This window comes from Triticum urartu, chromosome 1 (genome assembly GCF_003073215.2).
Source record: "Triticum urartu cultivar G1812 chromosome 1, Tu2.1, whole genome shotgun sequence".
NCBI lineage: Eukaryota > Viridiplantae > Streptophyta > Magnoliopsida > Poales > Poaceae > Triticum > Triticum urartu.
Window position 1 is genome coordinate 52,081,019 of NC_053022.1, and position 17,389 is coordinate 52,098,407.

Consider the following 17,389-nt stretch of genomic DNA (forward strand, 5'->3'; position numbering starts at 1 on the left):
CCTTGCCATCCTTCTTATCCGCCAAATACTTGGGGCAGTTCCGCTTCCAGTGACCAGTCTGCTTGCAGTAGAAGCACTCAGTTTCAGGCTTAGGTCCAGACTTGGGTTTCTTCTCTTGAGCAGCAACTTGCTTGCCGTTCTTCTTGAAGTTCCCCTTCTTCTTCCCTTTGCCCTTTTCCTTGAAACTAGTGGTTTTGTTAACCATCAACACTTGATGCTCCTTTTTGATTTCTACCTCCGCAGCTTTCAGCATTGCGAAGAGCTCGGGAATAGTCTTGTTCATCCCTTGCATATTATAGTTCATCACGAAGCTCTTGTAGCTTGGTGGCAGTGATTGGAGAATTCTGTCAATGATGCAATCATCTGGAAGATTAACTCCCAATTGAATCAAGTGATTATTATACCCAGACATTTTGAGTATATGCTCACTGACAGAACTGTTCTCCTCCATCTTGCAGCTATAGAACTTATTGGAGACTTCATATCTCTCAATCCGGGCATTTGCTTGAAATATCAACTTCAACTCCTGGAACATCTCATATGCTCCATGACGTTCAAAACGTCGTTGAAGTCCCGATTCTAAGCCGTAAAGCATGGCACACTGAACTATCGAGTAGTCATCAGCTTTGCTCTGCCAGACGTTCATAACATCTGGTGTTGCTCCAGCAGCAGGCCTGGCACCCAGCGGTGCTTCCAGAACGTAATTCTTCTATGCAGCAATGAGGATAATCCTCAAGTTACGGACCCAGTCCGTGTAATTGCTACCATCATCTTTCAACTTTGCTTTCTCAAGGAACGCATTAAAATTCAACGGAACAACAGCATGAGCCATCTATCTACAATCAACATAAACAAGCAAGATACTATCAGGTACTAAGTTCATGATAAATTTAAGTTCAATTAATCATATTACTGAAGAACTCCCACTTAGATAGACATCCCTCTAATCCTCTAAGTGATCACGTGATCCGAATCAACTAAACCATGTCCGATCATCACGTGAGATGGAGTAGTTTCATCGGTGAACATCATTATGTTGATCATATCTACTATATGATTCACGCTCGACCTTTCGGTCTCCGTGTTCCGAGGCCATATCTGTATATGCTTGGCTCGTCAAGTATAACCTGAGTATTCCGCGTGTGCAACTGTTTTGCACCCGTTGTATTTGAACGTAGAGCCTATCACACCCGATCATCACGTGGTGTCTCAGCACGAAGAACTTTCGCAACGGTGCATACTCAGGGAGAACACTTCTTGATAATTTAGTGAGAGATCATCTTATAATACTACCGTCAATCAAAGCAAGATAAGATGCATAAAAAGATAAACATCACATGCAATCAATATAAGTGATATGATATGGCCATCATCATCTTGTGCTTGTGATCTCCATCTCCGAAGCACCGTCATGATCACCATCGTCACCGGCGTGACACCTTGATCTCCATCGTAGCATCGTTGTCGTCTCGCCAATCTTATGCTTCCACGACTATCACTACCGTTTAGTAATAAAGTAAAGCATTACATCGCGATTGCATTGCATACAATAAAGCGACAACCATATGGCTCCTGCCAGTTGCCGATAACTCGGTTACAAAACATGATCATCTCATACAATAAAATTCAGCATCATGCTTTGACCATATCACATCACAACATGCCCTGCAAAAACAAGTTAGACGTCCTCTACTTTGTTGTTGCAAGTTTTACGTGGCTGCTACGGGCTTAAGTAAGAACCAGTCTCACCTACGCATCAAAACCACAACGATAGTTTGTCAAATAGACTCCGTTTTAACCTTCGCAAGGACCGGGCATAGCCATACTTGGTTCAACTAAAGTTGAAGAGACAGTCGCCCGCAAGCCATCTCTGTGAAAAGCACGTCGAGGGAACCGGTCTCGCGTAAGCGTACGCGTAAGGTTGGTCCGGGTCGTCTCGTCCAACAATACCGCCGAACCAAAGTATGACATGCTGGTAGGCAGTATGACTTGTATCGTCCACAACTCAGTTGTGTTCTACTCATGCATATAACATCAACATAAATAACCTAGGCTCGGATGCCACTGTTGGGTTTCGTAGTAATTTCAATAAATTTCCTACGCACACGCAAGATCATGTGATGCATAGCAACGAGGGGGAGAGTGTTGTCTACGTACCCAACGCAGACCGACTGCGGAAGCGATGACACGACGTAGAGGAAGTAGTCATACGTCTTCACGATCCAACCGATCAAGCACCGAAACTACGGCACCTCCGAGTTCGAGCACACGTTCAGCTCGATGACGATCCCCGGACTCCGATCCAGCAAAGTGTCGGGGAAGAGTTCCGTCAGCACGACGGCGTGGTGACGATCTTGATGTACTACAGCAGCAGGGCTTCGCCTAAACTCCGCTACAGTATTATCGAGGTATATGGTGGCAGGGGGCACCGCACACGGCTAAGGAATAGATCTCAAGGATCAACTTGTGTGTCTAGAGGTGTCCCCTGCCTCCCGTATATAAAGGTAGAGGGGAGGCTGGCCGGCCAAGGAGGAGGCGCAGGAGAGTCCTACTCCCTCTGGGAGTAGGATTCCCCCTCCAATCCTAGTCCAACTAGGATTCCTCGGAGGGGAAAAGAGGAGGAGGGGGCCGGCCACCTCTCCTAGTCCTAATAGGACTAGGGGAAGGGGGGGCGCGCAGCCCATCTAGGGCAGCCCCTTCTCTTTTCCACTAAGGCCCACTATGGCCCATATAGCTCCCGGGGGGTTCCGGTAACCCTCCCGGTATCCGGTAAAATCCCGATTTCACCCGGAACACTTCCGATATCCAAATATAGGCTTCCAATATATCAATCTTATGTCTCGACCATTTCGAGACTCCTCGTCATGTCCGTGATCACATCCGGGACTCCGAACAACCTTCGGTACATCAAAATGCATAAAACTCATAATATAACTGTCATCGTAACTTAAGCGTGCGGACCCTACGGGTTCGAGAACAATGTAGACATGACCGAGACACGTCTCCGGTCAATAACCAATAGCGGGACCTGGATGCCCATATTGGCTCCTACATATTCTACGAAGATCTTTATCGGTCAGACCGCATAACAACATACGTTGTTCCCTTTGTCATCGGTATGTTACTTGCCCGAGATTCGATCGTCGGTATCCAATACCTATTCAATCTCGTTACCGGCAAGTCTCTTTACTCGTTCCGTAATACATCATCTCACAACTAACATATTAGTTGTAATGCTTGCAAGGCTTATGTGATGTGTATTACCGAGAGGGCCCAGAGATACCTCTCCGACAATCGGAGTGACAAATCCTAATCTCGAAATACGCCAACCCAACATTACCTTTGGAGACACCTGTAATGCTCCTTTATAATCACCCAGTTACGTTGTGACGTTTGGTAGCACCCAAAGGTTCCTCCGGCAAACGGGAGTTGCATAATCTCATAGTCATAGGAACATGTATAAGTCATGAAAAAAGCAATAGCAACATACTAAACGATCGGGTGCTAAGCTAATGGAATGGGTCATGTCAATCAGATCATTCAACTAATGATGTGACCTCGTTAATCAAATAACAACTCATTGTTCATGGTTAGGAAACATAACCATCTTTGATTAACGAGCTAGTCAAGTAGAGGCATACTAGTGACACTTTGTTTGTCTATGTATTCACACATGTATTATGTTTCCGGTTAATACAATTATAGCATGAATAATAAACATTTATCATGATTATAAGGAAATAAATAATAACTTTATTATTGCCTCTAGGGCATATTTCCTTCATAACGTGCTTTACAAATTAGCTTCGAAGGTGTTAGCCTTGAGATTGAGACCGTTACTGCAAGGATTAATCTCTGAAGAGCAGAGCGCTTTCGTTCCGGGCCGACTGATTACGGACAACGTACTCTTGGCATATGAGTGTATCCATTTTTTGAAGAGGAAGAAAGGAAAATCCGGGGCTTGTGCGGTGAAGCTTGATATGGCAAAAGCTTATGATCGTGTAGAATGGTCATACTTGAGAGCTATCATGAGCAAACTTGGCTTTGCAGATGCATGGATTAAAAGAGTTATGTCCTGTGTGGAAACAGTTTCTTTTTCAGTTAGGGTTAATGGCAATTACTCTCAAATATTCAAACCTTCAAAGGGTATTAGGCAAGGTGATCCAATTTCTCCGTACCTTTTTCTCCTATGTGCAGAAGGCTTTTTGTTGTATGTTGAAGAAGTATGGAGCTGGACATTTATCTCGTGGAGTGAGAGTTGGTATTCACTGTCCATGGATTTCTCACCTTCTTTTTGCAGATGACTGTATGGTATTCACTCAGGCGACGGCTGAAGGTGCTAATAGATTACAAGAAGTTCTGGAAAGATACCGTATTGGATCGGGCCAAATGGTTAACAAACAGAAGTCAGCTATATTTTTTAGCGGGAATTCTGATGACAATATGAAGGCGGCTATCCATCAAGGCACGGAGATTACAGTTGAGGCACTAGTTGAGAAATATTTGGGTCTCCCTACAGCTCTGGGAAGGTCCACTGATGAGAATTTTCAACATATTTTGGCTACTATTAAGAGACTTGTGGCGGGATGGGCACCTAAACTTCTTAGTAGTGTTGGACGTGAGGTGCTTATTAAGTCTATATGCCAAGCTATTCCAACTTACTCGATGAGCTGTTTCAAACTTTCCAAGAAGTTATGTAAAAAGATCATTGCAGTACTGGCTCGGTTCTGGTGGGGAGGAGATGAAAAAAAAAGGAAAATGCATTGGGTTAAATGGAAGGATCTCGCTATACCAAAGGTTTGTGGTGGTATGGGGTTCAAAGATCTCGTACTCTTCAATAAAGCTATGTTAGCGAAGCAAGGGTGGCGATTGATTTGTAATCCCAACTCGTTGTGTGCTCGGGTCTTGAGAGGTAAATATTATCATGAAGGTAATCTATTGACAGCCGGAAATAAGAGGAATGCTTCTCATACTTGGAGAGCGATTTTGTATGGCCGTGAAGCTCTAAAGTTGGGCCTAATTAAACGCATTGGTGATGGTGCAAGCACGAGAATTTGGGATGATCCTTGGATACCTTCAAACTCAACTTTAAAACCAATTGTAAGGCTTCCTTCATCGGATGTTAACCTTGTGGAGGAATTGATGAACCCGGTTACGGGAGAATGGGATGAACAAGTATTGGAAACAAATTTTCTGGAGGGCGCTTATAGGGCGCTTCTTGTAGCAAATACTACTATCAATCCAGTGATGGGCTCAAGAGGATCTGAACAAGTTTTCTGGAAGAAGCTATGGAAGATGAGAGTGCCTCCTAAGGTTCGTAATTTTTGGTGGCGAATCATCAAGAAGTTTATTCCTTGCCGTCAGGTTCTGAAGGATAGACATATTGAGCAAATTTCGTTTTGCCAATCATGTGGGCGAGATGAGACTATTAGGCACGCACTGTTTGAGTGTACATGGGCAAAACTTTTCTGGCAACAGCTGAAGGCTGTTACTTCATTCAAGCTACCTGACCTTCATCCGGGTACTTGGGCCATAGACCTTATTGACAGTGAGGTGATTTCTTTAGATGATGCAGCTGTTGTTCTTTGTGGAGGATGGGCTGTGTGGTCGGAGAGGAATGCTAGGCACCATGAGGAGCAAGTTAGAATGGTGCCTCAATCTGTTAAGTGGACAACAGATATTGCTATGGATCTCTGTGTTGCTGCTGGCAAGAATAAAGTGTGTGGCCCAAAGGTGCAAGTCAAGTGGCAGCCGCCGCAAGAAGGAAGTCTGAAGATGAATGTGGATGCTAGCTTCCAGGTGAACTCGAATGAGGGAGCTACGGGTCTAGTCCTACGTGACCATTCTGGATCCTTGATCAGAGGCCAAGCTTTATGGTATGGGCAAGCTGAAAATGCTTTGATTATGGAAGCTTTTGCTGTTAGGGATGGAACTAAACTGGCTTGCGATCTAGGCCTCGGCAACATCACAATAGAAACTGATGCGAGAGAGGTAGTCAACCTCTGGAGGAGTCGAGAGCAGGGAAGATCAGAAATTGCACCGATTCTCCAAGAGATTGAAGAGCTCAATAGCAACTTGGAATTTTTCCAACTGAACTTCATTGGGCGTGGAGCTAATGAAGGGGCACATCTTTGTGCTAAGCAGGCTTCTTCGATTAGAAGGAGATGTTTATGGATCAACTTTGTTCCTAGGTTTCTAGTTGAATGCCTGCAGAATGATTGTAATGCTACTGTTTAATGATAGCTCTTGTTTCGCAAAAAAAAACCTTTTTTTTAGGGGTGGAAACCTGAGATGCGCTGCTCATCATCTCCGGTGTCAAACGGGAGAGGCGGGACGAGAAGTGCATCGCTGCACCTGCACGCAGTGGCAGCTGCACAGACGGAAGCATCACAGTGACCCAACGTAGGTCCATCATTCACGGTGCTCATCTCTTCGCCTCCCCTACGTTGCCTCCAACGTAGGTCCATCGTCCAGATTATCTGAGATGAGATGAGCTTAGTTCACAAGGCCTTCTTCCTCTGGCATAATCACCATCAGTTCTTCCCAATCTCATCCACCATGGACAGTTAATTCTTCGTCCAAGCACCATACCGGAATCCAGGCACGGCAACACGTGGAGAAGAAACGGGAGAGGCCAGCAAGGGAACACAAGATAATTGCATTGCATGGATCAGAAACAGGAAAGCACGCTGCTGTCAACTTCACCCCCAGCGCTCACACGGTTCATACCGCCGGAGCAAAACCATCAGAACTGACGGCCATGTCCAGCGGCAAATTAGGGGAAGAAAGAATTGCGCAAACCGTTTTAACCCGCTGCAAAAACTCGCATGCCATGCGCCGTGCGTGCGCCCCTCGCTTCGACAGCCGATGCTGCTCGTGTCCAACATGACAGCGAAGTGAGCACATTTCATTTCCCTGCAGGCAGCAGCGGGTTAAAGTGATAAAGGAATAAAACGGTAATGTTACACAACAATCATGATCATCAGAAACAGAAACACAAAAGCAAAACAAGGCACCAATTAACCAAAACTACAGCAGGAGAGGAATCTGCTGAGTTGAGCATCAACATTACCATATTACAATCATCTGTCTGTGAGGTTTCTGCATTGCATAATAAAAACCGGATACATAAATAACAAAGCCCTACCGACAAACCGCCTTTGTCGCCTCTAGCAAACCTACAGCCACTGCTGGCAACATCCAAAAAACAACTAAAATTAAGTATGACGACGGAGCTGCAGAAAAGAGTTAATCCCACGACAAAAGAAAGCCCTACGACGATATGGACAGGAAAGCCATTCGCTTTCCCTGCTGTTGTTTCAGTTCCTTCCATCCCAAGTTACAAAAACTAAATATGGTACAGGGAGAGAGCAAAAGAAAAGCATGCACTATTTGCCCGCCTAATGCTACTACTGGTGGCTGCTGCTGCTACCTGTTTCCTATGTCTTTCCAGGGGTGGTCGGCGTCCTTGCCCAGGAACTTCGAGCTCGAGCCATACTGCGCCTTGAGCGCCGCCACCGGGTCTGACACGGGGCTCACGAGGATCCCAGCGCCACCGAGCCGCGCGGCTTTCCCGGGCTGCTGCTGCTGGAACCCTGAGATGAGCTCTATTCCGTTCCTCTTCTGCAGATCGGCATAGCTTTCCAGCCGCTTCGGGTCTGATGGAAGCTGCTGCCGCAAAGGCTGTTGGTACTCTCCGAATACGCCCAGTGAGCCATTTTTAGCCGAGTAAAATGGCACGCTGGCCATTGATGATCTCTGGCATTTCGCCACCCTGAACAAAGACGACTCGGGCTGTGCTGTGCTCCCATCCAGGTGAGTGTAGCTCCTCACCACTCGCTCGTCCTGCCCAAAGTGGGCAGTATTTGTGGGCCTAGATGAATAAACCATGCGATCCATTCCACTGCCCAACAATCCTGCTGCTGTCGTTGGCGGGGGAGGCTTGCTTCTCGTTACATTCGATGATGAGCCAGAACTTTGCAAGGATGATTGATGGCTCAGAATTTTCCCAAATAACTTGACATCACCAGGGCGCTTCACCTGATCACAACTCTCAGTGCTTGCCTTGTGGGAACAGGGCTTCAACTGGCCTTCCCGTAATTCTTTGCTGCTCCCATTCATCAGAAACCCAGCAGATGTGCTTGAGAGACCTGAGCTGCCCGACCTGCCATTCTGGTATTTCGTTATTGTGAACTGATCCGGATGAGAAATTCCCACACTGCCACTTACAGTGCTATCAGAAAAGGCGGGTATATCGACTGCCAGATGATGATTCCGTCTGTGCTGCAAGTATCCATCAATATTGCGGAACAGAACATCATGCTGGCTCCGAGATTGTTCATTAAATACTGGGAACTTGTTCATGTCCTTGGGCCCTGGAGTATTGCTGACTCTGTTGGCATGATCACCAAAATTTGGTGAAGTTATGGAGGCTATGCCCTCAAAACGAATTGAGGTAGGATCAGGAAGGTCAGAACTAAACTGAACAGGCATCAAATCCTTTGGAGTAAGAGGGGTAACCTGTGATTTTGGCTTTGCTGGGAGCAGATCTGTTGGCACGCTTTGCTGATAACTCGAAGTAAATGCAGGCCTAATACAGGAAACACCGGCCATGTCCGAGAAATGGGTGACATTTTCCTTGCTGCCACTTTCTCCAGGTAAGCAAACAGAGGGAGTCGAATTTCCAGCTTTCACGTGTGCACTCTCAGGTGCATGTTTTGAAGGTCCTTCGATACTGGATACCTTACTACAGTGTTCCCCAGGTAAGCAAACAGAGAGGGTCAAATTTCCAGCCTTCATGTGTGCACTCAAGGGTGCTTGTTGAGAAGGTCCTTCCACACTAGATTCCTTGGTGCAAATCCCTTCATACACCTTGCTCGACTGGATGACTCCAGGTAAGAAAACCGGGGTGGTTAAATTTCCAGCGCTGATGGGTGCACCACTCTCGGGAGCATGTTCCCTGCTGGATACCTGAGTGCAAATCATTTCAGACACCTTGCTCGGCTCAATAACTTCAACATTGTGCAGACTGGTGCTGATTTCCAGGTGTGCTCCCACAGGCAGCTCAGTTGAAGAGGCCATGGCTCCGTTGCCATGCGCACTCACTTGGTTACTGTGCTCTCTGTTCTCCATACTCCCTGTGCTCTCAGAAGAATTGATATCGATAGGAGCACATGAAGGTGTTGATTCATGAGTGGCTTCACTTGACTGTCTATGATCAACAGGAATGTTACAATTATTAGTATCCTCTGCCTTGATCTCACCTTCCTCAAATGTTAGGTCCACAATATCTGGCCCATCTGATCTATCAGTTTCTGACTGTTTAAAGGCGATACCAGATAGAAGATGCCCCTGAAGGGTTTTATCAACAGAAGGACAAACCTCCATCTCCATCTCCACAGGAGACTGTGTGCTACAAATAGGAGAATCCATCTCAGCAGCACATGCCTCGTCAGTATCACTCCTACCTCCACTGGCATCACCTGTCGGCAAACCAGCATCGGTAGTCTGCTGATAGATCAAATCCAAACCAAGTGAAATGCGAGCCTTGCTGAAAAATACCTTGCACTGCTCATATGACTTGCTCTTCACATATGAAGAAATTCGAGCAAAATCCTTCCCATGGTTATTCAGAGCCTCGATGAACAGTGACTTCTCATTGTCGTTCCAATCAACTGAGTCAACTTCGCATTCCTGGTCTGAGAGATCGTCTTCCTCATCAAAGCTCTTGTCTGCCTCTGGAGTTGCTATAAGATACTCCATTCTTGTGGCACCTATCTTTTGGCCATGATCAGCAGAACTGGTAATGCATGAGCCCATTCCTTCAGGGGAGAGAGTTCCACATATACCTGCCAAGACATCAGCAGCTACAGATTCCCTCTCGTGCAGAGATACATTAGCAATGCCATCCTTATCCAAAGATCCTTTGGCCACAGCCGAAACATCAGACCTACAAGAAGTCCGAATGATAGACTTTGCAGTATCTTTCTCCACTCTGTTTGCATAATCAAGACCATGGGCAGCCACGACCGATGCAGCATTTCCAAGCATATCAAGAGATGCAGCATTCTCAGGATTCCATTTCTTTCCAGATTTTGTTCCTAGGTAATTGCCAGTGGGTTGTTGCTGCCGAAGATCCAGAAGTTTCTTAACTTCTCGGAAACTGTCAGATTTATGGTGCTTGTAGTAGAACTCAACACAATCAGCTGTTGTCTTGTGCTGTAGAAAATTGGAGATTTTAGAGAAATTCTTGCCAAATGAAGCAAGCATCTGCATAAAAACTTCCTTCTCTTCATGCGTCCATGGATTTATCACTGACCGCTCCTTCTCAACTGAAACAGGATCCTCAATCAAACCATTCTTGCTGACAAAGCTAGCACTTTCTTTCTCTTTTTCATCTATAATTAATGCTGGCATTTTCAAGTAATTTCTGCAGCGCTTAAACTGAAATTCTGTAAACATCTTGTTTGCAACATCTGATATTTCTGTGGTAGGAAACGTACTCAGATTACCAGCTGTAAACGAAAAGAACACCAAGTCAAATAGGGCACAAATACAAATTGTATGAAATTGCATGCATATCATAGATACTCATAAGTAAATAACACAACAGTGGTGAGTAAATGCATAAGAGCGGCAAAGGCGGATAGAAGTAAGACAAGATAGTTGCAAACAGAAGTATATTCAAAGGCACACCGAAGACATGCAAAGGCAGTGCAAAGAGAAAAGAAAGCAGAACATTGGAAAACTTGTATAACATATCCCTTTATGTCTATCATCATGCCATAAAGTATCGATCTGAATTCACTAAGTCATCCTTTATACAGACATTAAGGCAATACAAACATTAAGGCAATAAGGCCTACTGCAGTAACTTCGTAGGAGGTAGCCAAAAGTATAATATGTTCTAAAACCAACTTATCCATGTGTAGATATCAAGGGGGGAAAAGGCTAAAGTATATGATCTAAATCTAACTCATCCATGTGTAGATTTCAAGAAATTATTCCATACATAGTAGATTTGCAATTTTGTATATCTGATAAAGACAAAATGGCGGGTACTAGTGACATTTTGATGACAGCTGGTGTCATCGGTTTCTAGGAATTGACTCTTTTCCAAGAATTCCCATACGTCCAAGGGACTAAATCTGTGACATATTATCAAATATCATCGTCCACAACTTTTTATGCACGAATTGCTTTTCTTTGAAGTGCCACAGAAAAATGTGTGGCAGCTTCAACAAACAGGAAGGCAGGGTATATATTAGCATAATACCAAAACATTCAGAGGATGTTCCCTTATAACTTAAATATCATAGCACATTTATTTGATTGACGGCTAAACACCACACAGAACTTTTGAAAGGTAAAAAAGCACCGTTGAAACTATATTTTCTACAAGTAAATAATGGGATAATATGTACTTTGAGTAAGTAGAGGGAAATACTGACCAGGCATGCCCAATCGAGAGCGATTAGACGAGCGTTGCCTCTGAGATCCACTCTGTGATGCACGGTTGCTCTGATCAGTGCGTTTATTAGACTTTGGGCGCTGCTTTCTTACAGAGAGGAGCCGCACATCCTCTTTCCACAGGTGTCGCAGCACCTTGAACTTGAAGGTAAGTGCTTGCTCTTTGAATCTTAGTCTATTTTTATGTATGCCAAGCTTCTTTCTGACACTCAGGTCATTCTTCATTTCACTGGATAAACCAAGACATGGTTGACCAGCAGGCAAAGGTTTGAAAACCAGTTCATTAAATTCTTTTGCTATATCATTGTTCACAGCAATAATTGAAGGGATTAAGTTATGGCTGTCGATATGGTGTGAGCACTGCCTCGTTGACAAGGCATTGCTGCCATCAGCTTTCATGGAACTAACATTATCATGGGACAAACCAGGCTCCGGCGTCAGACAGTGGGCATCAATTTCAGACCCAGTTCCTTCAGAAGGCTTCAATGGGGCCACATCTGCAGCTACAGCAACCTGAGCTTCAGCAACAACTCCAGGACATGCAACACTCTCCCCCGATGAGACTGCTGTTACACTGCGAACAGGAGCTGTTACAACATCCATCAAGTCTACACCGTTAGCATCAGCTTCCTGCCCCACAGAAAGCTTGCAAGGAGTGAGCACCCCTTGTTCTTTAGGGGAAGAAGATGTTCCACAGATCTCAGGCATGGCTAGAACTTTTGATGTCTCAGGCTTGGCTAGAACTTTTGATGTCGCAGGCTTGGCTAGAGTTTTTGATGTCCCACTAGAAGGTGAAGGATTTTGTGCATCTTCAAGAGCCTTGTTTTCCGATTCAGTACTCACTGATTTAAGTTCACATTCCAATGAATCAATCTCAAGCTCGGTCTTCTCAAGCTCCCTGGCTATGTTTTCTTTCAGTAGCAATAACTTACTACTATTTGTCAGTCTTCTCGAATCCCCAGAACAAGAATCTTCATGTTGAAGTAGTTCAGCAAGGACATTGGCAAGGGAGCCAATGCGATCACCATCAAGTTGACCTAACTTAATGGGGATTTCATCGTTGTAAGCCTGGACCTCCGCCCCGGGGATATCTTTATTGGAAACTGTGACTGTATTTGTCGTCAGTTCACAGGATTTATCTTCAGGCACTGCAGTTAAACGTGAAGGTAACAGTCAGTTTTCAAGACATTTGATGTGCATGGTCTCTCCCGGCTCAGTTCCATTATAAACATGAACAAAGTGTCTTAGCGTAGCATGACAAAATGAAGATGCTGAGGACCAGCAACTAATGTACTACTGTCGCAACAATATAAATCTAACAGGAAGGTGTCTATTAGTGGATTGAACGGACATACTGTGGATATGGTGAATGCAAAACCAAGGGTAAAAGATGTATAGTGGAGGACCATTTGTTTTGTGTGTGTGTGTGTGCGGGGGGGGGGGGGGGGGGGGGATCGAGCAAGATGAATGAAGTACAAATGCTATCTCATGGGCACATTTATGAAGTTCAAGCAGAGCATTGTTTTCAAATAAACTATACTTTTTTCATTCATTCCTAATAGAACTGATTCAGCAACAGCATGTTGACCTAGATTAAAACAGGAATTATTCACATGGAAAACAACTGGGATAAACCAAGGAAAAGGTCAAAACGGGTTGCATACCAGGAGAACAAGATGGAGGTGCAGATGGTGCTGCCGGTGCAGCCACTGGAGATGCGCAAAGTGCAGGTGCAGGTGGTGGTGCAGCCGGTGCTGCCACTGGAGATGCACAAAGTGCAGGTGCAGGTGCGCCATCAACTTCCTTCTGTTCAACGCCGCCTGGGCTCCCTTCAGCAACAGGTTCAGCAGATTCTGAAGAACCAGGCACCTTCTGCTTCTCATATTTGGCCAAGCCTTGCCCCCATCCAAGCCGGGGCTTCTTCCTGGGTGTCTCCTCCTCAGCCGACTGTGAATCTGCCACAGCCGCAGACTGCGACGGGGCGTTCTTCTCTGAAGCCGCCCCTGCAGTAGCGCTCTGACGAGCTGACAAAGGTCCAGCACCAGCTGCGTCTGTAGCGTCAGATCTGCTCTCCCTCCGGCGCAGCGGCCGCCAAGGAGTCGCACGGGGTTGGTGTTCTCTATCCTCCCTGTCAGCCCTATCACTGGGAGGGTCGTAACAGATCGGCACAGCAACTGACCTCAGAGGAGACCTCCTCAAGGGTGGGGGAGGCGGGGGCTCCTGGTGGCCTCTTGGGAAGTCGCCTCCATAGCTCCTAAACGGAGACCTCCGGTAGGATCCCCGCAAGTCACGGCCGTCCCTCCGGCCGCCGCCGCCACCATAGCGGCTGAAACCCTTATAGCCGGCGGGAGGGTCCTCCTCCAGCCAGTAGCGGTCGGAGCGCGAGGGCGTGTAGCCCAGCGGCTCGTCGGGGTAGGAGCGGTCATAGGCGCCGGCGCCCTGCCTGTAATAGCCCTCTGAAACAGCAGAAAGGGTGGGGGGAATCAGCGGGGCAGGAGGAGAAGCGTTGCAGCACGGCAGCGGAGGTGGCGGCCGCATCAGATCTGAGGGCCTGGGAGGCGGAAACCTACCTGAGGAGGCCGAAGACGCGGTCCTGCGGGGCGAGGGCCGGGCGTGGTCGCGCAGGGGCGGCGGCGGCGGCGGCGGGTGGTACGGGGAATCCCTCCAGCGCGGCGTGGCGGGGGGCGCCGGCAGGAGGGGGTCCCCGGCGGCCACGTCGTGCCTGCGGCCGTCCCTGTAGAGGAACTCCCTCCGATCCGGCGGAGGCGGAGGCATCCACGGCGTCGTTGCGGTCGTCGTCCCAGCGGCGCGTATCCCCAGCTCCGGCGGGCGCCGCAAATCACATACGCGCGGCCGAACCAAGTCCACAGCGTCGCCGGCCTCCTATCCAGGAGCAACCTACAGGGGAGCGGGCACACAGGTCAGGAAAAAAGAAACCCCTGGCCGGAGACGGCCGGCGGCAGGCGGATTCAGAGGCGTGCGACTTACAATCCCGGCGGAAGCGGCGCTGGGCAGGTCCCGGGAGTCACAGGGCGTCGGTCCCAGAGACGGAGCACCACGCGGAGGCTCCAGGAACGGGGCGGGGAAGGCCGTCGAGGGCCGCCCACCGGTGTGGAGGCGGCGGAGGGAGATGCGAACCGTAGCGGAGGCCCTTTGCCCACGGCCTCACGAGCAGGGAGGCGAGGGCGGGCGGGCGGGCGGGCCGGGCGTTGTCTGATCTGCGGGGGCGGGCCGGAGGAGGCGCGGCGGTGGCGGAGGCGGGCGGGGGAGGGAGAGGGAGAGAGGGGAGGAGGTGGGGGGGAAGAAAGAGAGACGAGAGAAAGAGAGAGAGGCGGAAGGGAAGGGAACGGAGGCTGTGGCAACGTGAGCCGATAAAGCGGACGCAGCCGGGACTTAACCCCATTTGATTCGCACCCCCCTCGCGTCCGCGTGCCCCACCCCGCCCCGCCCTACCCCGGAGAGGGGGGTTGGAAAGAAAAAACAAATCTTTTTTGCCCCAGACCAAGAAAATCTTTTTTATCGGCTTGCTCCACTAATTTATTGCACGGGGGAGGGGGAGAAAAAAAAGGCGAAAAGGAAAGGATAAACGAGAGAGAGAGAGGGAGAGCGGGAGGCAGTCTGCGACGCAAGCAACTGGCCTGGCGCCAGCCGGGCGCGCGCGGGGTTACCTCGCCTGCCCCTGCCCTGCCGCGGGATTTACGGGCGCTGCCACCGGCCCCGCGTGGGCCCGCGCTGGCAGCGGCCCTGACCGCCCCGGACGGGCTCCCACCGCACCGCTGGCGCAGCAGTCCGGATCGGGGACGACGCCATCGGCATCGGCATCTCTCCCGACCGACGACGGCGGTGAAGGCCATCGCCGGCGTGCCTCCACCGCGGTGGACGCCGGCGACGAGCGAGCGATCCGGGTCCCCCGCCGGCGAGGCCGCGGCCGATCTCCGCATGCATTAAGGAGCGAGCGAGCCGGAGTAGATCGATCGGAGCTGAGGGGGGAGAGGGCGAGCCGGAGCAGATCGATCGGAGCTGAGGGGAGTAGCAGGCGGTCGATGGATGGATGGATGGATGGAGTCTGGTCTGGTTAGGCAGCGGCGGTGGTGAAGCTCGGCGGGGGAGAGGGAGGAGATGGACACCGCGGGTGAAGAAGCCATCATCGGCCATGTTTACCGAGAAATTTCCACCGCCGTGACAGGGGAGGAGCGGGATCAGGGTGAATCTGGGCGCTCCGTCGGGCGACGGACGGCCAGGATGAGGCCCCTGGCAGGGGGAGAAAGGAACAAGCCCGGGGCCGGTTGGGGTGGCGTAGCAAAGCGATCGATGGGATATTTGGTAACGGAGGCGGTCCGGGGGTAGGTTCTGACGACGGATCGGGCTTTGCGGCGAGATTGGGAGGGGAAAAAAAATTGGTTGGTGGCCGCTCATGGACGTGGCTTCCGTGGGCCCCGCCGCTCTGATGGCTTGTTTACTCGCTCGCTCGGCGCCCTGAACGTTCTACTGCTCGTTCCAAATAGTAATATTCGCATTTTCCTGAAAATTATTCTCGCGGGGTTGTTTGAGAGTACTGGTTTGCCTAAGGGAATTTTGTCACGCTTTTCATGTCTATGACATGTGGGTATCATATATTAACTAAGGAGAGGGGAAGAGCCCCTTCGTCAATGGTTTACGAGGTATGGTTACAAAGCGAATCACACCTCACTCCATGCTCCCATTGTATTGCTGCCTACGAAGCGAGCATCCAATGGTCCCTCTCCTCGCAGCACTCCCGCTTATATCGCCATACTTTGCACTCGCTCGTAATCCGACGGGGTACCTCTCGTAGGCATGGCGATCCCCCGTCAAACACAAATGGTGCTTCGATGCTTCCACGGCTCCCACATGGCCAGTAGACATACGATGCGCACCATCTTCGTGTGGCGTCCCTGTTGTCCGTGCCTAGCACACCTTTTCGAGAGTGATTCCCCCACACACGGATCGCCTTGCACCACACCCAATGCCTGGAGGATCCTGGCCCATAGATCCCGTGCAAATACGCAATGCAGGTGTAGATGGTCAATTGTCTCCTCATGTCATCGGTTCTTGGTCGCAGGACAAGCAAAGAACCGTCATCTTAATGGGGCTCGCGATTTCCATGTGAATACGGCAGTTGGTCATAGTCCGTTATTGTGATAGATATTTGTGATTTTTGCAATACAAAGCAAGAAATACGAGTCGAGACGAGTTGGCGGGGTGCTGACTCGAGTAATTGTGGTGGACAGTATGGCGGTAAAGACGACAACACGTCGTTGCCACATGCCCATCGACAATGGTGGTGGCTAGGGGAGATGCGGCTAGATGGGTGCTGGACAAGTGAGCTCATTCTGGAGTTAGGGTTCCATGAGCATGGCCTTATCCTCTTGGCCCAAACACCGGACAGTGTGCCCCTCTTACAAAAGGAAGTTGCTCAGCGCAAAAATCTCGATTGGTTAGGTTAGTCATTGGCTAATTGAGTAGTCGATCGGCTACCTCTATGAGTCGAGTCGAGACACCTAGTCGACAATCATGTTATGATTGGATGACTGTAACATAACTACTATTGACTAGCTGCTCGACACATAATCCATGCTGCAAGGTCTCAATAATTATTCCAGTGTGATGGAAACTTGAATGTGCATAATATGAAAGTAGTATGATTACCTATACTTGTTCAACTATTTGAGTTATAAAAAGATAGGGTTTTGTGCGTCTTCTTGTGCCAAAAGTTAGTGTGAAGGTTGAGCGTATCTGTATGTTTTCTAGGTTTGTCTTGATCACTTGGAGACTCCAATTATAACTCACCCATTTATCACTTAGCATGTGTAAGTTGTTTCTACTTTGTCTTTCATGAAAACATGGCTCCTGGTTGAATTATTTGTGGAAGTCTATGTTGGACATCTTTTTTGCAACATAG

At 48.6% G+C, this 17,389-nt stretch overlaps 1 protein-coding gene across 1 annotated transcript; it reads right to left on the minus strand.

The window, feature by feature from the left end:
• Window positions 1-7,019: 7,019 nt before the first annotated feature.
• On the minus strand, window positions 7,020-15,808 carry LOC125546529. The gene is made up of 5 exons (XM_048710762.1): window positions 14,458-15,808; window positions 14,040-14,367; window positions 13,134-13,925; window positions 11,451-12,617; window positions 7,020-10,514 (listed from the first exon to the last, which is right to left on the minus strand). Exons 2-5 carry the CDS (start codon window positions 14,242-14,244, stop codon window positions 7,429-7,431), a joined length of 5,250 nt encoding a protein of 1,749 aa, XP_048566719.1. The 5' UTR covers window positions 14,245-14,367; window positions 14,458-15,808; the 3' UTR covers window positions 7,020-7,428.
• Between the last annotated feature and the right edge of the window lie 1,581 nt (window positions 15,809-17,389).